Source organism: Dipodomys merriami, unplaced genomic scaffold, assembly GCF_024711535.1.
Source record: "Dipodomys merriami isolate MVZ:Mamm:240054 unplaced genomic scaffold, mDipMer1.0.p SCAF_5, whole genome shotgun sequence".
Lineage (NCBI taxonomy): Eukaryota > Metazoa > Chordata > Mammalia > Rodentia > Heteromyidae > Dipodomys > Dipodomys merriami.
The window spans coordinates 64,539,783-64,566,215 of record NW_027206068.1 but is presented as its reverse complement, the minus strand read 5'-3'; the positions used below and the strand labels follow the sequence as shown (position 1 = coordinate 64,566,215).

At 40.3% G+C, this 26,433-nt stretch overlaps 1 protein-coding gene across 2 annotated transcripts in view; it reads right to left on the bottom strand.

The window, feature by feature from the left end:
• LOC138809812 (aldose reductase-related protein 2-like) overlaps positions 1 to 10,039 on the bottom strand; it is a 28,700-nt gene extending 18,661 nt beyond the window's left edge. Inside the window, exons 1-9 of one of the 2 annotated variants that reach the window (XM_069996801.1) lie at positions 9,865 to 10,039; positions 8,429 to 8,545; positions 7,372 to 7,449; positions 6,024 to 6,146; positions 5,692 to 5,798; positions 5,245 to 5,326; positions 4,694 to 4,777; positions 3,999 to 4,081; positions 370 to 1,474 (exon numbers count right to left, since the gene is read on the bottom strand). In XM_069996801.1, the coding sequence (XP_069852902.1) occupies positions 1,432 to 1,474; positions 3,999 to 4,081; positions 4,694 to 4,777; positions 5,245 to 5,326; positions 5,692 to 5,798; positions 6,024 to 6,146; positions 7,372 to 7,449; positions 8,429 to 8,545; positions 9,865 to 9,900 (753 nt within the window). In that variant the 5' untranslated portion in view covers positions 9,901 to 10,039 and the 3' untranslated portion in view covers positions 370 to 1,431. Of the gene's footprint in view, positions 1 to 369; positions 1,475 to 3,998; positions 4,082 to 4,693; positions 4,778 to 5,244; positions 5,327 to 5,691; positions 5,799 to 6,023; positions 6,147 to 7,371; positions 7,450 to 8,428; positions 8,546 to 9,864 lie in introns of those variants that run through there. The other variant, XR_011366947.1, reaches the window with a different exon arrangement.
• Between the last annotated feature and the right edge of the window lie 16,394 nt (positions 10,040 to 26,433).

Here is a 26,433-nt window from a genome sequence, read left to right as displayed (position 1 = left end):
TATCAGTTGAGACACAAAATGGCTTGGGCTTCATTTTAATTTTTATTAGACTCATTGTTGTGACGTGATTTCAAAAACTTTCTATCTAATGAGATGATAATGTATAAGCAGCAGATATATCTATGTGTACAGTGGTTAGTGGATATATTATAAGTATTGAATTTTCATGAATTATATTACAATAGACAAAGAGCATTCCTGAGCAAACTTACAAAAATTAATTTTTTGAGACAGGGTTCTGTGTGTATCTTAGGCTGGCCTTGAACTCACTACATAGCCCACATTCACCTGGAAGTCTTCCCTTAACACTCTGAATGTGTTCATATCACTTGTGGGTAAAAATTCATTTTTATTGAAGTTTTAGATTTATAATATTGTATCCTAGGTTTTGACTTAAGAGCACCTCCCATTCTGCTTGCCTATTTTTATGTTAGTATCAAACTGTTTTTGTTATTTTAGCTCTGTAGTAAAGTTTAAAGTCTAGAATTGTGATACTTCCAATATTTCTCTTTTTTTGCCTAAAATTACTTTTTAGTCTTTTGTGATTCCATGTGAATTTTTGGATTGTTTTATCTATCTTGGTGAAGAACAACTTGAACAATATTTTTATACGAGTTTGGAGCATGGGCTAGATTCTCATTATATTAATCTCTCTTCCTGTCTAGATAATGAGAACATTTCCTAAGAAAAAATGTTATAAACAAAAAGAAATGTCCCAAATTGATGTCAACAGCAAGTGTTTTATGTGAGTTTTTGTTCAGATTCACCCTTATTTTCCCTTCACTCCCAAGAATGCTAAACTCTCTTTACATGAACACTAGGTTTCACAGGCTCTGCCATCATTAGTATTAATTCATTGGGGTGGTGGCATATTATAATAGACAAGGTGTGAAGGGGAAAGGAAAAGGCTAGAGATGGGTAGGAAGGAAGAGGCCAGGGAAGACTTGGGAGAGAGAGGACAACAAACAACCTTGAAACTTGGTTCAGTCTCTTGCTACCTGGGTGGCCTTAAGCAAGTCCCTTGATCTATCCATTGCTTTGTTATCTCTTCTATAATAAGGAAAGGATAAATGTTGGATTGCATGAGAGGTCCCATTTGAAAAGTACTTCCCACTGTATTGGTTCATAAGGAAGTCTCAATACATGTTACTTAGTATTATTATAGTTTATTCTTTCAGCTTCTTATTCACACTGTTAGCAGTGCTAACTGATGTTTAACAGACATCTACTCATTTCAAGTAAGTAAAAAATCATTTGCTTCACTGACTCATACTTCTCATAATCATATTAGTGCCTGTCAAATAATTGACTGGTTTTCAACAAGGCCAGGCTCAGGATGACTTGAGATAAGTGTGGCCAGTTAGGAATTGGGAGGTGAGTTCTACTAGCCAAGAGGGAATCCAGGAGGCATTCTCATTGGGTCATTCAGCTTCAGTATTCAGCGTGGAAGGGATATTCCTCCATCTGAGTTGTTCTGTACCAATAAGCAAAGAATTCTGGCATTAGAAGAATACTTCTTTCTCTTGTGTATTCTATCATCTGTGTTCTTTCAGCCTCTTTCCCTCCACTACCAAGATTTTTAAGAGACCATGAGAAGGGTTCTCACACCTTGTCCTTCCTTCAAGTTGGTTGGAGAGCTATTTGAGTGATGGCTCTTAGGAAGCCTGGTGCCAAGCTATGTGCCTTAAAAATATTATCTCAGAGCTGGGCACTGGTGGCTCATGCCTGTAACCCTAGCTATTCGGGAAGTTGAGATAGGAGGATCATTGTTTGAAGCCAGCCTGGGCAGGAAAGGCTATGAGACTCTTATCTAGTAAGCTACTCACAAAAAGTCAGTACAGCACTGCTTTGAGCAAAAGAAGCTCAGGGACAGACCCTGAGTTCAAGTCCCAGGATCAGCTATATACAGCATATATATATATATGTATGTATTTATGTATTTATGTATGTATGTATGTATGTATGTACGTATGTATGTATGTACATATGTATAGTATCTCATTTGCACCACCACATAATGAGCTGGAAAATAGCACTGGAATTGATAGCAAAGGACTTGGGATTCCTGGCACATCCATAACTAGCACTGAGTGGCTGTCCACTGAAATTATTTCTATTATCTCTACTTGGTAGAAAAAGACAGTGACTTGGTGAAGCTAGAAATTTACCTAAGAGCAAGTCATTTTTAAATAAGTGTTAGAACTAGGATTAGAAGCCAGATAGGCTTATTCCTGAGACCACCAGCCAACGCCTCCATCAATACATTTGGATTTTATCTTCCATATCTATCAGGCATAATGTACTCATTACCTTGCTCATTTAATTGAAACCCCACTGTACAGTATTTTCACAATAAAAAACGTATTTTAAAAAGTCATGTCTCAAACCAAACACTCTTTCTTCCTTGAAATGTCAGCTCCATTCATTCGTTACTCAAGCAAAACAAAAACTTAGAGTAAACATCTATGCTTGCTAATTTGTAAGCAAACCCATTTGCCTCTTTTCCCAATATATTCACAATCTGATCTTTCTCATCTCCTCCACTACCATGACCCAAGTCCAGGAACTGGCATCTCTCTCCCAGATTATGATAATTGTCTCCCCATAGTCTCTCAATAGAAATGTTTAGTGCGTGTTTTCTTAAAGTATAATATCATGCCACTCCTTTGCTCAAAGTCTTTTGATTTTGAATGAGCTTCTCAGCTCATTCCAAGCTAAAATCTCTCTCCTATTTTTTTTGTCAGTTGTGGGGCTTTAACTCTGGGCCTGGGCACTTCAGTTCAAGGCTAGTGCTCTGCCACTTGAGCCACAGCACCACTTCCAGCTTTTTCTGTTTATGTGGTATTGAGCAATCAAACACAGAGCCTCATGCATACAAGGCAAGCACTCTACCACTGAGCCACCTTCCCAGTACCCCTCTCCCATTTTCCATACTACATATGTTCTCAGAGTTCTCAGAGTTCTACATCCTCATTTCCTCCTGGCCTTCCCCTCATTCATTCTGGACCAGCTTCTCTGGACTCTTTACTCAGATGCCCTGAGCATCCAACTTTAGAATCTTTGCACTTGCTGCTTTCACTACCAAGAATATTCTTCCTCCAAATATCCTCATTGAACACATAGATGTTATCTTTCCCTTCCCTCAGGTTTCACTTCATCTGTCACCTTACCAGTAAAACCACCACTATCCCACCCCATGTGATCTATTACCAGGACCAAACACTTTCTGTCACCTTACTTTATTATTCAGTTATGACACATATACTTTGAGTTATGTCTCTATGCTCTCTCTGGAATGGAAGCCTGTTGAAGCAAGGATTATGCAATGTGATCCCTTGATCACATATAACAGGTATGGCATCAGTATATTACCAGTGAATTATTGAGTGAATAAGTGAGTGACTACTTCAGCCTCTGACATAGTAATGACAATAATCATGTCTTAAAATTCTAGCTCTACATCAGGAGGCTCAGAAGATGAGATGGCATGGTGGTTTATGTCTGCAATCACAGCTGTTTGAGAGAAATCAATAGAATTGTGGTTCTAGGATAGCCTATGAAAAAGGTTAGAGAGTCCCCATTTCAACAAAACAAGCCTGGAGCAGTGGTGCATGCTTGGGGTCCCAGCTACACTGGAGAGTTCGGTTGAAGGATAATCATTTTAGGCTGGCCCCTGGCAAAAATGTGAGACCCTATCCAAAAAATATAACTAAAGTAAAAAAGGGCTGAGGATGTGGCTCAAGTATTAAAAGACCTGCCATCCCTGAGTTTAAATCCCTGGCTACCAACAAAAAGTTCAGAGGCTGTGCAGCAACTAGGAATATGTCTTTCTTCTTAATGATTTTTAGGGATGCCGCAGTTAAAATGTCAAAAGTGCTAGAAAATACTGTTGGAAGTCAAAAGTCATTCTAGCTACCTACAGCACTTCGAGATAGTGCTCTAGTGCTCTACCTATTTAGAAAACTTCCTGGACATTTTTGCTACCCCACACCACTTACTCAGGTAGGTCAAAGGCCCTCCAATTTCTGTTGAAGCTGAGGATGGTGGTCATCTCCTCATCACTCAACGTGAAGTCAAAGACCTGGAAAGGAGAAAATGCCAAAGCCTCTGTGTCAAAGAAAGTCCCAGTGAGATATGAGGCCTCCAGCCACTCAGGCAGGGAGGGAGTAAACATTCACAGCACACACAGGATGCGCTAGTATCTCCCATTATTTCTGCTGGATGCAACTCATTTTCTACATTCGTTTCTACACAACCACTATGGTATCGTTCCAAAAGTGGGAGGCTAAGCTTGTAGGCAAGAAACTTCAGCATGGGTGAGGTCTATGTTTCCTATGGGACACAGGTTTTTCTAGAAGGACACATCTTCAAGTCTAGTGCATAGCTCCTAGGCTGCTAGAAGGCAGGGATATCATGAAGACCAGTTTTTCTTTGCCTGTGGCCTGTGACTCAACTACTTAATGGCAGCTTAGGGTTTTCTCAGAGGTATGAGGAATAGCTGTGACCATCCTTGACCTGGCTATCCCAGCCAATCATAGGCCCATGGGTGACTCACCTCTGCTGGAGCCAGCTCCCTGCCCTGAGACTTGACAAGGTAGTAGGGAGAAGGAAAGACGCTGGAAAGAAGTCCATTGAGCGGGTTTCCCAGCTCATCCTCCATGGAGCCCTCCAAGAGTGCAAGCTTGAATCTTACCTGAAAGTTCTCAATGATGCGTGCTGGTGTTACAGACTTGGGGATCACCACCACATTCCTTTGGATATGGAAGCGAATCAGAACCTGTGCAGGAGGAAAGCACAGCATGTTTCCACTTATTTTGTAGTAAAGAGAGAAGACATGATCTTCGTGCCCACTGTGGCTTTGGCTATAACAGCTAATGTTGACTGAGCATTAAATGGGGACATTTGCTAGTCCTTGTCTTCTTTAATTCTAGCAGCAACCCTTTGATTCCCCTTGTTTAGGAAATTGAGGAGAGGCTTGGGGTCAGCTGGCTGGGATGTGGTACAGATTCAAAAGCAATACTGCGGGGGGGCTCAGCTAGAGGGCAGGCATGAAGCCAGTGGCCAGAGGCAATCTTTGTTTCTTTCCTGGGTCCCAAAAGACTTGCACAGAGCATTTTATTCCTCCCCAAGGAATTAAAACTGATCATTCTATGAATGAAATACAAAACTGAAAAATTTGATTGAAGGCAAAACTGATCCCAGCCACCTTCCAATCCTCCCAGCGATCCCTCTTCCATATTGTACCTGGGCTGGGGTTTTACTGTGCTTTGCAGCAATCTCCTTTATCTTGGGATCCTCCAGTAATGAAGGCTCTTCTGGCTTGGCCCTAGAAGCAAAGGGAATATTCATGGCCACTACAAGCAGCTGAGATCACCGTGATGGCTATTTCAAGGCTGAACACCTCGACATTTTCAATCTGCTAGGCAGGCAGGAGGACCTGAAGGTGCTGTGTCTATTCCATGGGCCCACACAAGAGCTAGGGAGCCTCAGCAGTTTGATTTAGTCCTAGAAAGAAGTACTGTAATATTCTCTGAGGGTTAGGCATGCTGCTATTCTTTTTTTTTACATTTTAATCATTGTAATATTCCATTTGGATATTCTATTTTTGTCCCTGGTTGTACCAACTTAACCAATTATAAAATAGTATTTTTAAGAGAGTTAAAATAAAGATCCACTACTCACAAAACTCACCAAGGTCTCTCTGGAGATCCCAGGGGGCTGTAAGCTGTGACACTGATGCCCTTGGAGAGGCAGTACTGGATCAGTTTGTCTTGGGTGAGGTATGGGTGACACTCAACCTGCAAGAGTGAGTGATCGCTTTCACTAGGCAAAGATGGCCTGGTGTTTGAGCAGCTTATAGGAAGTTCTATTGCCCCCCGCCCCAAAGGACACAAAGCAAAGGCCAGACACAGAGGTCTGATTCCCAACTCCTTAACTAACCTTAGCCACTACTGCTCAGCTGAATCTCAGTACACAGCATTAGTACTTGCTTCCAAATATGCAGGAAGCCATTTAGAATTTACCTGATTCATCACTGGTTTATATTTCAGTCCAGGCTTGTTCAGGACCCGCTCAATCTGGAAGTGATTGAAGTTGGAAACACCAAGGGCTTTCACCAGCCCCTCATCTACCAGCTCTTCCATGACCTGTCGTAGAAAGGAAAACTTATTATGCAGTCTTAGTGACTGTAGGAGTCCTGGCTGAATCAGTCTTCTCTGAAGTAGGAGAGATAGATCAGTGATTCGGGGTAGCAAGGTTAGCTGAAGCATTTAAAGGAGATTTCCATCAAGAACATCAAGGACTGGCTCTGGCCCTGCTGCTCTCCCCAACACAAATAGAAGTAGGAATAGAAAGTGAAGATTTGATGTGCTTGCTGCTCTCACTTCACTAAGCGTGAAGGATCCAGGTTAGCCAGGAAAAGGGTGGAGACACACCCTTGTCTGGAGACACTCCCTTCACTGTCTCCCACCAACCCTAGTTTGGTTTGCAGTTGGGGAAAGGTCATGCAGACAGATTGTTTATAAAAGTATACAATGAGCTTCCTGCCTCTGAGATTCCTATACTCCAATTTCAGTGCTAAGGGAGCAATCATCTGACAGTGGTAGAGAGAGTTGAGGAGGACAATAGGAAGAATTCACATGGATCCTAGGGGAGACTTCAGAAGTTCAGTTAAACTTGGCATCAGAGGCTAATAGAGGATCAAGAGGAGAAATGTGAACACGTTCAGGAGGAAAGTGGGATCCAAAGCTCAAGAGGCAGGGACAAGCATGATGTATTCTGGGGTCAGTTTCAACCTATCCAGTGGTTTCAACCTTTCAGAGGTAACTTGGAGCTCTCTGAAAGCTTTAAAGCTCTTGCCCAGGTTCTGCTCTATGAGATTCTTCCTGATTTGCTCTGGGATACAACACTGAGATTCAAACTCTTCTGGTGATTTTAATGCACAAAGAAGGGATGTGCTGAGGTTGCTATAGAATAACTTTAACAAACGAGTTGAACAAATAATGAGATCAAAACTCCCCAAATCTCCTGAGTGGGTAATGACATTGCCTAAGTGTGTCTGTGTTCTGGGCCAAGTTTGATTTGGGTGTGTCACCCTTCTTAACTTCTTTATACTTTTTTCCTCCTCTCCTCTTTTCTAAGACAGTCCATGAAATTGCCATTGAATTAGTCATAGTTCCACTGTGTTGGGATTGAAAATGTATATAGTATGAGATAGACCTAAAATCCAAAGGTATTCAGGAAAGAGATTGAAGATCAGAGAAACACGTTCATCACATGGGCTTTTTAAATTCCATATTGGAGACACCATGGTGACTGAGAATAACTCCCCCCTCTCCTCCCCCAAAACACTTGGTAGAAGCTGGAACCTACCTCCCAGGCCTCGAGGAATGTTGTCTTACTGGTGAGGATATTGCCTTTATCATCTCTGGGAAGAAATTCAGACCCAGCCTGTGAAATGCAGAACAAAAATATTATGGGGATCTGAGTGGAGATACTTGGTTTGGTGGACCAGCCTGCAAGACCTTGACTCTTGATAACCAATCTACACCACTCCGATAAAAACACTTCAAGGCAGTGCAATCCATGCATCCATCTATGGTATTCTACACATCCCTATAGTTCAGAAATGCTGGATTAAATTTTAAAATCCATTGTTATAATTCTCTTTTCTTCTTCATGCATTTTTATTATTATTATAAAGGTGATATACAGAGGGGTTGCATATCTTTTTGAACATTGTCACCCCTTCTCTTGCTCTCCCCCAATTGTTATTATTTTTATAGAAGCCATCATTATCACCATAGAAAATAACCTCCCAGAGCCAGACTCCACATAAACTTAAAACTTTGTGTCAAGGATATCAGAAATGGAATGTGGTTTCCTTGGGAAAATATTGGCCATATGCCATCCTTACAACCTCTATCTAGAAGGCAGACTTAGAGATGGAATGCCATCCTTACCTAACTGCTCACAAGGGACAGGGCAATAATTTATGTTCCTCTCACTTCTGAGGACCAGAATCCCAGAATCTCAGGCATTGAGCACTGTTTCTTCAATGGGTGCTTTCAAGATGCCACTTCCCTAGTGTGCTTTGTTTGACAGGATGGTAGAACCCTGAAATGTGTTTTGCAAGGCTATCCCAACAATTCTCCCCAAATGGGACTCCTTTAATGGAATCAAAGGTAATATGGAGCTGCAGCTTGTTGGGTTGCCATCCATCAGTTTCTCTCAGAACCTCATGGAAAGTTAAACCTGTGCCTTGTTAAGTTAAAGCACAGTCTTGACCTCCTCACCCAAGCCAGTGCCTTCCTGTTCTGCACAAGAACTCCTACTTCTGCCACCCTCAACCCCCACTTCCCACACAGCTACTGTATTCTGGCATCTGTCTGCACAGAAGCCAGAGATCAGAGCAGAAAGGAGCTCGAACCTTCAGCCCTTGTGGAAAGTGAATAAGATAGAGGTCCAAATAGTCTAGCTTCAGATCCTTGAGTGTCTTCTGAAAGGCTTCCTTCACCAGGCTCCTCTCAAAGAAGGTAGACCACAGCTGCAAATGAACAATGAAGCATAAGGATGGAGGACAGAAAGGGCCACATCACACTCACTCTCCCTACTTTGTGATTCGCAGCCTGATCTAAATCAACAATAGACCACCTCTAACAAATCGTTAACATAAGACCCCAGATCAGTAAGCCAGTGACATTTTCTAAGTGTCGATGAGAATTTGTTTGTTAATGCTCTTAACATTCTTTATTTTACTTAGATCATTTATTATATTTGGCCAATATTTAAATATGTAACTATCTATGTATCTATCTATGTATCTATCTATATATGTATGTATGTATGTATGTATGTATCTATGTATCTATTTATCTACCTTTCTACCTTTCTACCTTTCTACCTTTCTATCTATCTATCTATCTATCTATCTATCTATCTATCTATCTATCTATCTATCTATCTATCTCTTTCCCTTTCCTTGGTTATCAGATCTTTGAGGGTAGGAATCATGTCGAGCTTTTAAATTTTAAACTTTTTTTTGCAATAGCTTTGGAAATAAAACCAGGGGCTCATGGTTGCTAGGAAAGTACTCTAACTCTTGACCCATTCTCCTAGCCCAAATGTCAAGTATTCTTGCATCATTGATAAGTTACAAGGAATTTATCCAGATGTGCCTATGACACACAGTAGGTCTCTTGGTCTCGCCAAGAGAACTAATTGGGTTTTTTTAAGCAAGTTGTATATAAAACAATGATTTTCAACCCATCACACTGAAGACTTTCAACTCTTTTTTTTTTTTTTGGTCAGTTGTGAGGCTTGAACTCTGGGCCTGGGCTGTCCCTCAGCTCTTCAGCTCAAGACTAGCGCTCTATCACTTGAGCCACAGCGACACTTCTGGCTTTTTCTGCTTATGTGGTGCTGAGGAATCAAACCCAGGGCCTCATGTATACAAGGCAAGCACTCTACTACTGATCCACCTTCCCAGCCCCTCTTTCAACTCTTTTAAATAAAAGTTTTGACAACCTTTCACTGAACTTAAAGTCAAAAAAAGGAAATTCATATATAGCAATAAAAAGCTGTCACCATTTTTCAAGTTTTTCCTAGCTGAGCTCCTCAGGACCATTGAGATCACAGAGCCAGCCTCCAGATCCATTCATACTGCACCTTTAATTTCTCAATGCCACTGGACAGATGGGTCCCTCTGACAGGAAACAGAATGCACAGAGTGCCAGAATGCTCAATGGAACCATCCCCACCTGGAACAACTAAGTCCACACGACAATACTGAATGGAGTATGAATGCTTGCATCCATGGATGCAGTCCAGGCAGAAATGAAGAGTTCTAGGAGACTCTGGACTTACAAAAAGACTTGATAGAGTTCTTGGTGCTGACCACATCCAGATACTTCCACCTGCCTTGAAGTCAAATTCTCCTAGCAAATGGGCCCGTGTACCTTGCTAACAATGAAGAGGTCTTCCCTCTTCACCACCTTCTCTTGGATCTTCTCTTGGATGGCTTCTCCCACCTCGTTCTCATTCTTATAGACATAGGCACAGTCGATGTGGCGATATCCTACATCAATGGCCACCTTCACGGCTTCTTTGACTTTGCCTGGAGGAGACTGAAAAACAGTAGCAAACAGGATCTGCTCCTCTGATCCTAAGAATTCCTCCAACAGACTAAACTCTACCCAGGTTCTGAAAACCAAGGCCTGGCTGAAATCACATTTCCTGAGGAACAGGAAAAAGAAAAGATTAAGACTCTGTGTTCTACCCTAGCCAAAATAACTCATCCGTTTTCCTGAGGGCATCTAGCTGACTGAGAGTGACAGATGGCTCTATTACAATGTGCCCCTGGCCTTCCTTAAAACTATACTCTCTTATGGTCTAGAGGAACTTTTAGATTCCAGGTAGTTATAACGATCTGCAAATTGGGGCTGGGAAGGTGGCTTAGTGGTAGAGTGCTTGCTTGCATGCATGAGGCCCTGGGTTTGACTCCTCAGCACCACATAAGCAGAAAAAGCTGGAAGTGGCGCTGTGACTCAATGGTAGAGCACTATCCTTGAGCTAAACAGCTGAGGGACAGCACCCAGACCCAGAATTCAGGCCCCATGACTGACAAAAAAATCTGCACATTGACATTGCACAATAAAGCCAATCTAGAAAATTGTGAACCTGAGCAGATCCTATCTCTGTAATCCTTTATGGTAGAATAGGCCCCAGGCCAAATCATACTTGTGTTGATTACCTGAGAGTGTGACTGGGAAGTATTTAGCACATGCAGTAAAGTTCAGATGATGAAATCTATTATGTAATTATTGTTTCAGAAAAAGAAGAAATAGAAAATATTAAAACAATGGACTTGCTTTTTGACCATGAAGGAAAACCAAACAAAGCAAAACAAAAGTAGAGAAAGAGCATTGGAAATAAGACATTCTTATGTAAGCTACCCAAGCCAAACAATGGAAATGGGAATGATGACCTGAAAAACACACCTCTCACAACATCTTCAGTCTTGTCTACCACTACATAACAAGCACATGAATCAGAGCTGTACAATTTCAACAGCAGCAGGAGAAGAAATTGCTACTAGGGCCTCAGAAACATCCTGGGTTGCATAATATTTTAACATTATATCATCCCCCATGTCTTGAAGAGAATTTTCTTTATAATCTTTACATCTGCTTTAAAATTCTGAAAATTAATTTCTGAAAAATTTCACTAGAGATCCGGAAGTGATTCTTGGTCATCTCCAGCTAAGATTAAAATTCTGACTTGATGCTAATCTTGATGTCCATGCAAGAAAGGCTAAAACTGAATCAAAGTGACATTTTTCTACTCACCCAGCTCAAGCAAGAATGTCTGGTGAGAATGGCTCAGTGCTGAAACCAACAGGGATCATACATTCTGACCTGAGAGGCGATGGGAAAGGGAGCACCGAAGGAAAGAGAGCCAAAAGAAGAAAACCCAACAGACATGAACTAGGGGCAGAAGAGAGAGATGGAAGGATCCAAAGACAGCTCACCCGCATCAACTAGAATGAAGCTGCCATTGAAATAGATGGAGAAAGGAGAAGATCAAGGAACAGTGTCACACTTATCCCCAAGAGAGGCTCAGGAATCTGCTTCACAGGGCACTGGAATGTGTCTTAGGACATTTTGCCAAATGATAACAGAATCAGGGCAGGACCAGAGTTCCTGGTGCCCAGACGAGTTTCTCTGTGGTCCCCATGCTGTTCAGAAAGCACATGGGCCTCTCGATCAAGTGCAGAAGCTATTCAGCAGCCTGGCCTGAGGTCTGAGCTCTTGCATTTTCATCCAGCTGACAAGGCACACGATGCTACTGGTCAAAGACCCACACACAGCCTGAGCAGCTAGGCGTGCTAGGTCTGTCAGTGCTCAGTGTCCTCTCTCTCTCTCTCTCTGTCACTCAGCCTGCAAGAAAACCCACTAAAATAACCCTGTAAAACAAAGTCCTGTTAATTATCCTCAAATTGGAAACATATTCAAGAAGAAGCCTGGTTGATAAGTAATTCCCCTGGAAACAGTTACAATTTGATGTTCAACACTTGCTGCCAACTAGAAAGTTGATAGTGAAGCTCTTATCTATGCTGGATAAAGGCAGCATGAGAGCTTTGAATCACAAGCAGCCATAAGATAGAAAACAGCTAAGGTCCACCCTGTAGAGCTAAATGTCAGTTCTCCAAACCTCTGTCACGAATGTTCAAATGGCCCCCAGGGAAGCCCGTGTCCCAAGATTTGCATTTACCTGCCAGGTGCCCAGGCCCACAATGGGCATCTTAGCTTTGGTACTGAGCTCCACGAAGTTGGCCATGGTTGGTGCAGAAATGGTTCTGAGCAAGCAGTTGGAGGGATGCTTGCTGGCCAACGGTCTGTCCTCTTAAAGGAGGTGGTCCCTGCTGCAAGGGAGGAGTGGACACCTGGAAGCAGCTCCAGAACAGGAAATACCTTCCCCTCCCTCCCCCTCTCTCCTGCTCTCCCTCCCCCTCTCTTCCACTCTCCCTCCCCCATCTCCCTCTCTTTCTCCCTCTCCTCCTCTCTGTCTCTCTCTCCCTTCTCTCTCTCTCCCCCTCTCCCTGTCCTTCTCTCCCCCTCTCTCTTCCTCTCTCTGTCTCTCTCTCCTCTCTCCCTCTCTCTCCTCTCCCTCTCTCCTTTCTCCCTCTTTCTCTCCCTCTATCTCTCCCTCTCTCTGTCTCTCCTCTCTCCCTCTCCCCCTCTTTCTCGCTGTCTGTCTCTCCCTGACTCTCCCTTTCTTTTTGTTTAAGATTAATGCTCTACCATCAGCTTCACTTCTGTCTTTTTGATGGTTAGTTGGAGATAAGAGTCTCTTGAACTTTCCTGCCTGGGTTGGCTTCAAACTGTGATCCTTACATATCAGCCCTGTGAGTAACTAGGATTATAGGCATGAGCCACTGATGCCTGGCTACCTTCTAGTCTTTTGTAAGACTATTTTTTGAGTCAATATTTAACATAACCATCTAGTACAGTTTCTCTGGTCCACAATACATGAATTGCTTTGTGAGCAATGCTTAGAGATCTGTGAGCCTGAATAAAACATAGTGAAAGAGTCTCCAAAATGAGTGGCCAGTGCAGTGACGAGATGCGTGCTGAGGTCAGTCTTGCGCTTGGTTATGAATGCTGACTCGCTGAAAAGGTTCCAAGGGCAAAAGGAGGAGTTTTGCCTAAATTGATTTTTTGCAACAATAATCATTTGCTGTAAGGATAAGAGAGTTGAGGGGCTTCAGTCAGAAATTAAGCAGAGTTGTTGGGAAAATGTCCCTGTAGATTATCTTTTCTTATCTGTAGCTTTTTTTGAGATTAAAAAGGATATTTCTTCAGTATTCTTACTTATATATATTTTTGGTGTGAGATTAAAAAGAATACTTCTTCAGTATTCTTCCTTATATATTTTTTGGTGTAAGATCTTGCAAGACTGTACTTCAAGTCATGCATTATGATCATCTCGTTGTTTTTAACTTCTACAAGCCTCACCCAGCAGAAATTACCTGTTTGCCAGCTGGATAGGATCTCTTTATGGTCACATTCTTCATTTATACAAGATTTGATTTTTTATTCTTATAGTGAACTAAAATTGAAATTACTTTGCCTACTTAAAGAAAAAAATTGATTACAAAATCCTATATAATTACCCTATAATCCCACCACTCAGGAAAGCAAATCAGAAGGATCATGTGTTCAAGTCCATCGGGGCTATGTAGTGTGACCCTCCCTTTAGAAGAGCCCCACCCAAATGGGAAAGATTTGCCACGAAAAAGATTGGAAATACAAATCCTATAAATCACTTTTATTCCCGCTACTCAACACACTGTTGCTGTCATTTTGTTCCTATTTCTCTTTAAACAATCCCAGAAAACAAATTTTTTAAATATTTATAAAAACTTTCCACAATGCTCTGATACCAACAATTTCGTGAAAGAAAATGATACTCTTCTGTGATCATTCATTCTGCCATTTCCTCTCTCCTGAGACAATTAGTTTCTAATTGGTGGCTATTAAGATTAGTGATGGGAAAGGGAAGTGGGGGAGAAAACAGAAGGGGTGACATTTGTCACTATGCATCATACGCATAACCTGGCTTGTGGAATTGTAACTTTCTTTCACTAATAATACATTGTTTAAAGATCAGTGAGAGTTCGAGTATATCAGTATAGCTAGAGCACCAGACACATTTTAGCTAAGTTTTCTGGATGGGATCTCCAGAATTGGTCAAAGAATATATTATGTGAGATGTGAATTCAAATTAATGTTTTTCCTCAAGGTGAAAATTTTTCCACTGCCATTTATAGAATGATGTATTCTCCATTGCTTCTTAATCTTTTAATTATTAATGTCTTAATAATTATTTATGAAAGTGTTTGCACTTTTATGTTTTAGTATCATAAAAGCAATATGTGGCTCCTTGTAAAAAACAGAAAAAGTATAGAATAAAAGAATAGTGTGCAAGAAAATAAAATCAACCACATTCTCAGTTTAGAAATAGTTGTTAATATCATGGAGGTATAGCTAGGACATCTGGTTGATATGAAAAACCCAAGAATCAAAGAACTGCATTCTACTTCCTAGAGAGAGCCTAGGAAAAACTCATCCTACCTAGATCAGAAGCCCCAGACCTCAAGAAAAATGACAAAAACTAGGAGATGTCCAAGTGTGTGGTCAAGAGTAGCCCATAGTTCAGGGAGAAAAATCCAACTATCCATGTGTACCATAGAAGCTGACTGAAAAGAGAGTCAGAAGTCCACAAATAGCTCATAATCAGGATGGGAAAAGTTGTAAGGATCATGTATGTACACTTCTCGGATGCTCAAGCAAGATGGATCTGAGATCAGCCCTCTCTGGCCAGGGATTTGATCATGATATGAAGATCTTGGCTGCCTGAACACACAGTGGAGCAGATCTAAGTTACAAGTCAGAGGGAACCATAGGTTACAGCAAAATCTTATTCCCACAACTGTAGCATTTTACAGGTCTCCCCAGAAACTCCACTGACATCCAAAGAGAAGGAAGCCTAAACATGAGTATTTAAATCCTGAAATCAGCAGAAGCCAAGGTGAAATAAAAGGGAAAAGAGGGTCAGCCATGGGAGTGGAAGCTGGAAACACTATATCTGGGTTGAAGACGCTCCTGCAGACTGTCTGACCTTGGCTGATAGAACATCTTGATTGTAAAGGCATGGAATATTGCCAATCTACAGCCAAGGTTGTCTTGGGCACTCTAGGTGGATATCTATCCACTTCTGTGTCTGGACTGTCTTTGTGACTTCTAGATCAAAATTCTTGGAATGTGTCACCTCTAGCTTTTTGCCCTGAAGCTGAGGATGTAATGCATGACACCTGAAATCTACGGAAGAATCTCCCTGCTTTGCTGGTGCCCATCCACATGATGCTCCCCCACAGTAATTGGTAAATGTATTGGCTTAAGACTTTCTTTTGTTCCATGTCTGTGGAAGCCCATATAGCCTCTTCCATGCTGAAACGTGACATTCAGGTTAACTTGAATCTGTGTTCCCAGTCCATGGTCACTCAGAATAAGCTACTTCCTTATTTCCTTGAAAGCATAGTTACTTTACATCAAGAGCCAGGAGTGAAACAGAAAAATTTCCAAGTACACCATCTGTTGAAGCAGTTTTTCTATATGACCTCAACTTCATTGTAACTAGCCCATCTTTCTACACATCAATAATTATTAAATTTAATTTCATTTATTTAAAAATAAGTTTTATATTAATGATAAACTTCAAGGTTTCCTAGTTCAGAACTGATGTCAGTGGAAGGAGAAGCCAAGAATAAATGTACCTTGGCAAAAAACAATAGAAAACCCTTAGTTAGATGAAGAGAAGGGCTCATTTTTGGTTCAATATATTCTCTTTTTTTCCAGGGCTAATTCACTTATTAGTAATTCCTTTGCCTTCCTAACTATTTCACATGTCAAACTTTTCTTATTTTCCCTTTTTCTTATTATCCTTACGTGGTTGCGTAAATGGGTTTAAATTCAACAAGTCAGCATGTGAGTGCAGGCATCTTGATCAGTGTCACCCCTTTTATCTTTCTCCCCATCTTTCCCTACTCCAGCCATCACCTCAATTTATCTAGTTCCATTTTCACATATCCACGTTCAATATTATGACTTAATTCATTCATCCTTCCTCTCTCCATTCATCTATCCTCCTCCCCTCCATCTCTCCACGGTGTGTGAAAGGTGATTTGTTCCTGTCATACCTTAGAAAATTGGGAAACATAACAGGGAAGAGTCCATGACTGCCTATCTGAGATACTGTTTCTAGTGCTTTCTGAAGTCTTACAAGAGATCTCTTCTATTCTTGTTCTTCATGTTACTAATTTTGAAGTCTCAGAGCATAGACTTCTGTAACAAAGTTTATCTTTACAATCGTTAAGCCTGTAAAAATTCAGACATGAAGCTTTCCACAGTTCACTTGCCCCAGCATTAGCCCCTCCGCCAGTGAGCTAAATTTAATTCTTACCTTGGAAATTAATTCCCTTTTTTGCTTTCAAAAGCTTTCCCTGCCCTCCCTTCCTTGACTGCTTGCTTCCCTTCACAGTTTTCTGCGAAGAGCACTGGTGTTTCCATTGCAGTGTGCTCTCATTCCCAAATAAATAACCATCATTCTTTAAGGAATCTCTGATTGCTACTTTGATAACTGTGCATTTCCTCATCCTGTCCTGTGCTGTGTGGATTATCTCATGAGCTGGTGCCAGTGTTATCCTCACTGCATATACATAAAGAAGGGACATGTAGTGATTGTTACAAAATTTGCTCCAAGTAAATGTTAGTTGTGGCTCCAGATCCACTTTTCCTCTGCTTGCTCACCTCCTTAGGCACTGTGCCCACTCGTTTGTGTCCCCAGGTTGATAGTCATCATGCTATAAGGTAGGGATGATTGGCAACCCAACTTTCTAGAAGTAAAAGCTCAGACATTGGGCTACGGTTACATGCAGGTCAGTTTACAATGCAGATCTATTATATTCTAGAGCCTCTGTGACTATTATATTATTTTTTCCATTACTACCCAACACTAGTATATCACTTGTTTGCCACTTTTGTAGACCCCAAAAAGGAAAGAAACTAAAGTATCAGGCTGGAGGTGGTCCTGGTGACTCTTGTAGATTCTGATCCCAGTTTAAAAAAAAGAGCTGATATTGCCCATACATGGTGACACTTTCTCGAAGTGTCAGTGGGATCAGTGGACGAAGCAGTGATGCCCAGGAAATGGCTAGCAGTTTGTGTCCATGAACATGTGAGGGACATTCTCTGGTGTATTAATTATCTATTGCTGTATAACAAATTGCCCCAAATCTAAGTGGCCTAAAGTGACATTTATTTTCTTCCAGTCTTGGTGGCTAGGGTAGATACTACTGGCTTAATGATGGAAGAAGGGGGCCAAAAGCCAAGGAATGCAGACAGGTGGCCTTTAGAATCTGGAAATACAAGGAAATAGACCATTCCCTACAGCCTCCAGGAAAGAATGCAGCGCTGATGAGCTTGATTTTGTTTCCACCATTAGTCAGATGTTAGTCAGATCTTTGTCAGATGTTAGTCAGGTTTTTGAGGCAGTTGAATTTAAAACCTTATTGGTTATTGTCTCTGTGGAAGACAAGCACCTTAAAGGATATTTATATTATTAATTATAGATATATAATGTTTATTAATCACTTATCAAATATAGTGGATCAAGTACATATACCAAAACCAAGCATGATGGAACATACCTGTAAGTCAGGTACTTGGGACGCTGAGGCAGAAATATAAGTTTGATGCCAGCCTGATCTACTGAGATAGTTTCAGGACAGCCTGTGTACAGTTTAACTTACTGGTACTAAAACTTCATTGAGATTCTTTGGGTTTTAGTTCAGGCTGAAATTGGATCTTTTTTCTGGTATAAGGACTGACTCTCAATCATGATATAGCTCTGAATAACTTTGGAAATTTTTTGTCAAATGAACATGGATGGTATTTACCTTTTAGATTCAAAAATGAAAGATGAAAGAATGTGATATTTGGGATTTGCTTCAAAAGATGAGATGGGAGAGTGTAAAATAAAAAGTACAGACAAAGTAATATATATTATTTATTAACTGGTTATCTCCAGTTTTGCACATGGCTTAAAATTTGTGTGATAAGGAAAATGTCTATTATTGTCCGTAAAGTGGGATCAACTTAGATAGATTTCTCTAAAAAGATGCTAGTAATTAAAATTAAGAACTGTAATAGTGAAGTATTGAAAGTAGTAGCAAGTTGTCTAGGCAGCTGGAGTCCGGGGTACTACTGCAGCTTTGGCTCTGGACCTAATGAGTCACACCAAAGTTAAATCAAAGGATCAGCAAGAGTGAGTCACCATATGGAGTGATCCCCAAGTTCACAGAGGTAGAGAGTCCACAGGATGAAGAAAGGAATTCCTCCAGCTGGCTATATGTGGCTTAGAAGAGGTGGTTATGAAGCCAATACTTGAATCCCATATTTCATTGGGAACATGTGAGGAAATAGATTCACTCTCAATAACCTTCATAAACTTAGAAGGGGGAGGAAGAAGTAGGCTTTGGAGAATAAAGAACATGCCTGAGATCAACCAACATTCAAGTCAGTCCAACTAGCATTTTAAAGGAAATGCTGGCTAATTAAAATTTTAAATAGCACTGAAGCATGGACCTTAATAAAAAGACTCTCTATGAGTGGAGAATGCGAATAGCTGTTATGACTAGCAGGCCTTGAATTCTTTGACCTTCAACTTGAATGTCCTTCCTTGGTCTTTCCCACATACCTACAACCATAACCTTTCTTTTGATATATTCTCAATGCAGCTCCACTCTCAAGATCTCCAACCTCAAAATCATTTTAGGCCAAAATCATTTTACTATTCTGGTTTTCTCATACTAATACATTTTTCTATACCCTCATGGTGAACTGCAGATCATTTATATGCTTACATCTAAATCTTCCAGCTCTGTCTTTATTTTACCTCCTTCCTAGCCTAGACACCATGGATACCGAGTAACCATGTACCACTAGGTGGCAGCAGAGTCAGGCAAGGAAATTATTTTTAATAGGATCCTCAGGTTTGTAGAGGCAAGTCAATAATGGAAAAGATTTTTTAAAAAACTGTGCAAGGTGGAATACCACCTGTATGTAATAGAGATAATATATATACACAATGGAATAGTATTGATCTACAGAGAATAATGAAATTAAGTCATTTGCAGAGAAATGGATATATTATCCACTTATAATTTATAATGGATAGATTATCCATTTATCCATAGGTATTGGAGATTATCATATTGATGAAATAAACCAGGTTCAAAATACAAAGGCCATGTGTTTTCCCTCACAGGCAGAGTCTAGTCCTAAGACTTAGATAGATACATATACATGAAGAAAACATAATTGTGACTCTGAAACTGTTTAGGGGATGTAGACCCAGAAGCAGAGTATAAAAGAATGATAGATAGCAGAAGGAAATCCACTGAAAGCTGTTGAATAATAAGGGAAAAGGAAGATATGGAAAGAGAGAGCAATAGAGGGAATCACTGTGATTAAAGTATAATATATTCATGTGTAACATACTACAATAAAGCCCCTTTGCACACAACTGATATGCATTAAAAACAAATGACCAGGAATGTATAATGGGCTCTGAAGGGAGTGAAAGGGAGGATGGAGGAGCGTTCATATTGTTGACATATTTTATATGTGCATATGAAAATAGAACAATTAAACCTATGGAAATCGTTTCAAGAATGGGAAGTAGGATGAAGGATAATGATAGAAGGGTTGGATTTTTATCACAGGACATTGTATGCATTTATAGAAATGTCACCTTAAATCCCTTTCTACCAAGGGAGCCACTTTCTGGGTCTGTGTAATGTGGGAGAGAGAGCAGTGTAAGCTGAAGAGAGAGCTCTTTGGGGGAGAAGTGCAAATAGGAATACTTTAGAAAGAGTGAGGTATCTCACTAATCATTAATCCACTAACTTATTCTCTTCCTTCCTCCCTCCCTCCCTTCCCCCCTTTTTCTCTCTTTCTTTCTTTTTACTGAGGCTTGAAATCAGGGTGTATGTGCTGTTCCTTAGCTTTTTTGCATAAGGCTACACTCTACCATTTGAGCCAGAGCTCCACTTTTGGCTTTTTGGTGGTAAATTGGAGATAAGAGTCACACAGATTTTCCTTCTTCAGCTTTGAAGCCTGATCCTCAGATCTCAGTCTCCTGAGATTACTAACACAGAATGTGATTTATTCTAAAGGTTAATTGTAGGAGACATGTTACTTTACTTAACTAACACCCAGAAAGAATGAGCTTTCTTTGGAGATTGTGCTTGTCAGCAGCCTACTCCCCTCTAAGACGCTACAGTCCAGCCCGTGGTGGGAGGAAGAATAATGACTATGCGTCTTAGACAGCCAGGAAGCACAAGCCCCAAATCCAAAGACAGAATGAAGTCAATGCCGATGCATAGGTATGGTGTTGGCAAGTCAGCATAGCAGTGCAGAAAAACTCATTAAAACCATAGAAATTCAGCTGGGTGCCACAGGTGCATGCATATAATCTCAGCTACGCAGAAGGCTGAGATCTGAGGATTGTGATTCAAAGCTAGCCCAGGCAGGAAAGTTTATGAGACTCTTACCACCAATTACCTACCAAAGCCAGCCTCTTATCTCTAATTAGCCATTGGGGCTGAGGTATTAAAGCATCAGCCTGCAGCAGAAAAAGCTAAGAGACAACATCCAAACCCTAAGTTCAAACCCTAGTACCAGCACACACCAAGTAGAAATTCATGAGTATCTCCAGTATGCATAGAATTGAAGTTTATAATGTTACCAAAACAATAAAAACCTAACCTCAGATGTTTTTTATTTTTACAGAAACCAAAAATAATCTGTTTATTGAGGGTTGAGTTTCAGCAGAAACAAGTAAGAATGAGCAAAAAATATCCATTGCTTATAAAATTTAGACCTGAAATTTTACTCATCCATTAGAATGATAGTGTACCATTTGTAAAGAAATAGAAAGACTTGGAAAAAATGATGTTAAGTAAAGTAAGTCAGGCCAGAGAGACAAAGGATCCATGTTTTCCCTCCTATGTGGAAGCTAGATTTAGCTTGTAAACTTATAAATAAATATGGGTTGGGTGTTATGCAAGTATATACCGATGTTAGGGTAGATTCAACTCAAATAGAGTAATTTCTTAGGAAAAATCAAAGCTCAGCGAAATGAAACACCAGGAAGCAGGCATTTGAATGGGGTGGGGTGGGGAGGAGAAGAAGGGGTAGATGATCGAAGAGAAGGGGAGAATGCAGTCAAGAATCCAATGTATACACTACAAAATTAAGGGTAAGGGAAGGGGTGGGTATGGGTGAGACTGATAAGAATGTTGAAACAAAATCATTTAAGGGGCTGGGGGTTTAGCCCAGAGGAAGGGCGCCTGCCTGGCGCATGCAAGGCCCTGGGTTCGGTCCTCAGCCCTGGAAAAGAAAAAAAATCGTTTAAATAGGGATACAGGTGGACCCATTGCAACAATGAGACGTACAATTTGTTATGTCAAAAATGAACTTTACAACTTTGAGCGGGGGAAGGTTGGGTGGGGGGGCAGGGGGGGGGAGGATGGGATGGGAAGAGGAAACAAAGGAGGAGGCTACAATGCTTGATAAGAAACGTACTCATTATCTTGCCCATGTAATTGTAACCCCTCTGTACAGTATTTTCACAATAAAAAAAGAATGTTGAAACATGACATTGATCATTGTGTATTGATAAGCTGCTTTGTTAAGTGGCAACTCCTTTGTATGACTATTTTAAAAATATTAAGAAAAAAATTCTAAGGAAGAAAAAAAATGACAAAGCATCACACATGACACTTAAAAAACTTTAATAAACCCTTTGTATAAGTCCTTTCTCTGGTGCTGGGTACAGATCTTTGCAGATGCTAAGCTCACACTCTAACCATGAGTGTTTTTCAAGTTGTGGATGTTGTGACAATTTATCATATGGGGAGATAAAGCTTAATACTTATGGTTTCTATTGGGTTTTTCTAATTTATACCCTGTAAAGTAATGCTTTTCCCTTTAGTGATGAGTATTTTATGAAAAGTCACTTTTGAAATTTAGCAAATATTCTATTCCTAATGAAATGTTGACCTACTAGTTTAAACATCAATTGGTGTTTCTGGTTTTGATTTATTTTTTTGAGATTGGGTTAGCCTGATCTGTCTTTGAACTTGCTGTGTTGCCTAAACTAACCTTGTTCTCCTGCCTCAGCCTTGTGAGAGCTGGGATTATGGCATGTGTCACCACACTTGGTCACTGATACTATTTGAGTGGATTAACTGCTAATATAATCACCAAGATGGTGATTTTCTAATTCCATAGGCTCTCTTCTACACTTATTAGTTGACTATATAGCTGAATAAAAGTTTTCTGTTTTCCTTGTTTATTATTCATTTCAGTGTGACCTTGAATTCATTTTTAATTCAGTGGGCGACTCATTTTTATTCTCTAACTGAGCTCGATGTTTTGCCTCTTAGGCAGAGCTCCATCATTTGCTATGCACTGCTTGACTTTCAGTGTGAAAAAACATGTCAACATTGTCTTTTCCCATTTCAAATGTAGAACTAGGGGCTGGGAAGGTGGCTCAGTGGTAGAGCACTTGCCTTGCATGGTTGAGACCCTGGGTTCGATTCCTCAGCACCACATAAGCAAAAAAGAAAAAAGCCGGAAGTGGCGCTGTGACTCAAGTGGTAGAGCGCTAGCCTTGAGCTGAAGAGCTGAGGGACAGCTCCCAGGCCCAGAGTTCAGGCCCCACGACCGGACCCAAAAAACAAACAAAAAACAAACAAACAAAGAAACAAATGTAGAACTAGTTCTGAAACTAACTCTAGTTTCACTAATAGAGAATTGGACATAGATACCTATAGTTACATAAATCTTTTCTTCTGTATTTCATGTTAAATGAATCTATTATAAATCGAGTTTATATTAATACTAACCCAATCCTGAAAGATTTAGTGTAGCTTTTGAAAGTTATGAGACTTTTTATGATAACTTTTCTCCTTTTCCCTTTTTTTTACCATCTCCCTTGCCTCTTTCCTTTCTCTCTGCAGTACAGGAATTTGAACTCAGGACCTAACACTTGCTTAGTTTATTTGTTTTACTACCACTTTAGCAACATCTCCAGCCTGTCTTTTTGCTGGTGATTTTGAAGATGGTGTCTTACAGATTTTACTGCCTTAGCTGGCTTTGATTTCTGATGTTGATTCCTGAGTCCCTAGGATTTTGCACATATGAGCCACATGAACCTAGCTTGTTAATTTCTCTTACAGTGTGGAATGTTGCTCATAATGTTTATTACTCAGTACAAAATGAAAATGTAGAGCTCTCATCTAAAATTCTGGGTAAAAGTGTTGATAGATGTATTAAAATTGAGAGCCTTCTCTCTTTTTGTTTAATGATCTTTTTCATTATCACAGTTTAATTTGTGTGTTTGGTATTCAGTGTCAGTTAAAGCATGGTGGTACACACCTGTAACATCAACATTTTGGAAGCCCTACCTCTGTTATTCCAACATTCCAGAGGCCTGGTAGATGAACCAAGAGTTCAAGGCCAATCTGGTCTACTTAGTGAACTTGAAGCTGACTTGTCTAAAACAAACAAACAAACATTTTTAAAAATCATTTTTTCATCCTTTTAGCTGTTTGTTTCTATGTGGTCTGTGTGTGTGTGTGTGTGTGTGTGTGTGTGTGTGTGTGTGTGTGTGTGTGTGTGTGTGTGGCAGGTTTTGATTTTTTTGTTTTTGTTGGTCGTGGGGCTTGAACTCTGGGCCTGGGCACTATCCCTTAGCTCTTCAGCTCAAGGCGAGCGCTCTACCACTTGAGCTACAGCACCACTTCCTAAAAATCATTTTTAAGTAAAGAAAAATTGAAAATTTAAATTATCAGTGTGAGTTATATTGGTTGTCTTTATATCATGTAATTGTAAATGTAAGGGCATTTAACCCATATACAAAATCAACAACCTGAATACAACACATATATATTTTAGAGCTCGTACATGTATAATGTACAGTGTTCTTACCAGAACAGTATATACACTTCACAGTATTAACTCAAGTAGTTTTTGTTTGTTTGCCAGTCCTTGGACTTGAACTCAGGGCCTGAGCACTATCCCTGAGCTTCATGTGCTCAAGTCTAGCGCTCTACCATTTGAGCCACAATGCCACTTCCAGCTTTCTGTTTATGTGGTACTGAGGAATTGAACCCACAGCTTTATACATGCTAGGCAAGCACTCTACCACTAGGCCACATCCCCAACCCCTCAAGTGGTTTTTATTTTAATTCTTTGTATGTACACATCTGTCAACAGCTCTACTTTAGTTTATGATGAGTAAAATAGGACATATGAAAAGAAAACAAAGGTTTGCCCTCTCTTTTCTTTCTTGACACTTTCAATGTAGGAAATTGTCTCATAAACTGAAGGAACTCAAGTAAGGGTCCATGTGATTTTAAATAAGACCCTTCCTATGTGATTTTTTTAATGTTATTTTCTTGTAAAGATGCTGTACAGAAAGGTTACAGTTACAGCAGTAAGGTAATAAGTACATTTCTTGTCCACCATTGTTACCCCGTCCTTTGTGATTTTAAGTGAGATCATCTCCCTATCTTACACCAAGAGATAAACTCTATTTTAAAGGCAATCACTATCTTAAAGTCAAATGTAATCAATGTCAAGGGACATTGATTACATCTGCAAAGCCCATTTACCACACAATATAATAAAAGAGTATAATAAAATCTTATTGTCACAGGTTTTGCCTATACTCAAGGGAAGGGAGTTATATAAGAATAAGCATCACTGGACACTGGTGGCTCACACCTGTAATCCTAGCTACTCAGGAGGCTGAGATCTGAGAATCATGGTTCAAAGCCAGCCCAGGCAGGAAAGTCCATGAGTTGTTTATCTCCAATTAACCACCTGAAAGTGGCACTGTGGCTCAAAGTGGTAGAGCACTAGCCTTGAGCAAATCACAGACAATGCCCAGGCCCTGAGTTCAAGCCCAAGGACTGACAACAATAACAACAACAAAACAAAACAAAAAAAGCATCATTCTGGGTATGATGGCACATATATATGGTACCTGTAATCTCAGGTTCTCTGGAGAATGAGCTAGAAGCTTGCCTAGCCCAGGAGGGGAAAAGGGGAAAACCCTACATAAACATAAACAAAAGCAAACAGAGTTAGGGGGTTGGGCTGAAACCCAGTACTACAAGTGTGAGGAGTGAGCATCACTGAAGGTTGTCTTAGAATTCTGCTCCCACATCTGTCTTGGGACAATGCATGGCTAAGGGGAAGGTTATTATTGACACCACTGGGCTGGTTCTGAAAAACAGAATATTGATGAGAGATGGGTAATGACCCAGTAACCCCCGTTGGTCATATCAGGGACTTAGGATTCCTTCACAGAGATAGTGAATGTTAATTCTGGGACTAAAGTGCCTGAGATACACATTACATATCCAAACACAAAGTGCACAAATGTACAGCTACACATACATCACCTTGATTACTACATTACAGCCTCCCTAAAGCCCAGAGAATGGATATATACAGAAATAATCTGGTTTCTGAGAAAAAATGGGTCTAAATTATGTTTGTAGATGATGTCAGGAGATGCTATTTTAGGTACTGGGTAGCAAACTAATACAAAATAAGTTCTACTCAAAAATATCATAAATGAGCATTCGGCTATGGACAGATGTCAGACATTACCTGAATAGCACCCATCAAATGTCCGTTCTTCCCAGAACCTCAGCAAATGCTGTCAATTGAAGAAAGGATCTTTGCAAATATAGTTAATTAAGACAGTAGCATGTTCAGTAAGGGTAGGTTCTGAATCAGTGATTGGTGTTATAAGGACATAATGGAGAGGAAAGGAAAACACAGGACTGCTATGGCTATAAGGCAAGGACCCCCAGAGTTTCCAGTGACCGTGAGGAGTAGGAAGAGGGAAAGAATTCTTTTCTAGAGCCTTCTAAAGAAAGCACAGCCTTGCTTACACCATTATTTTGGAATTCTGACCTCAAAAACTGTTGGAAATGATTTATTGATATTTTAAGCTACCCAACATACTTAGGAAAAAAATGAGGCTCCAGAAAAAGAGAAATAAAAGCTGGAATCATTTGATTATTGCTATTTCTGGAAAGACAGCAAGGATGTGAACTCTACATATCAGTAAAGATAGAGGAATCATTTTCTTCTTTTGAATTCTAGTATTATACCAAGGTTGAAGCACTGGGGAATTGCTTTTTTCAGTTGAAATAGCTAATGACCTTTAGGAGACTAATTCTAGGCTAGAGCTAGTAATATCTCTGGCTCCATAGCAGCAGTACTTCCA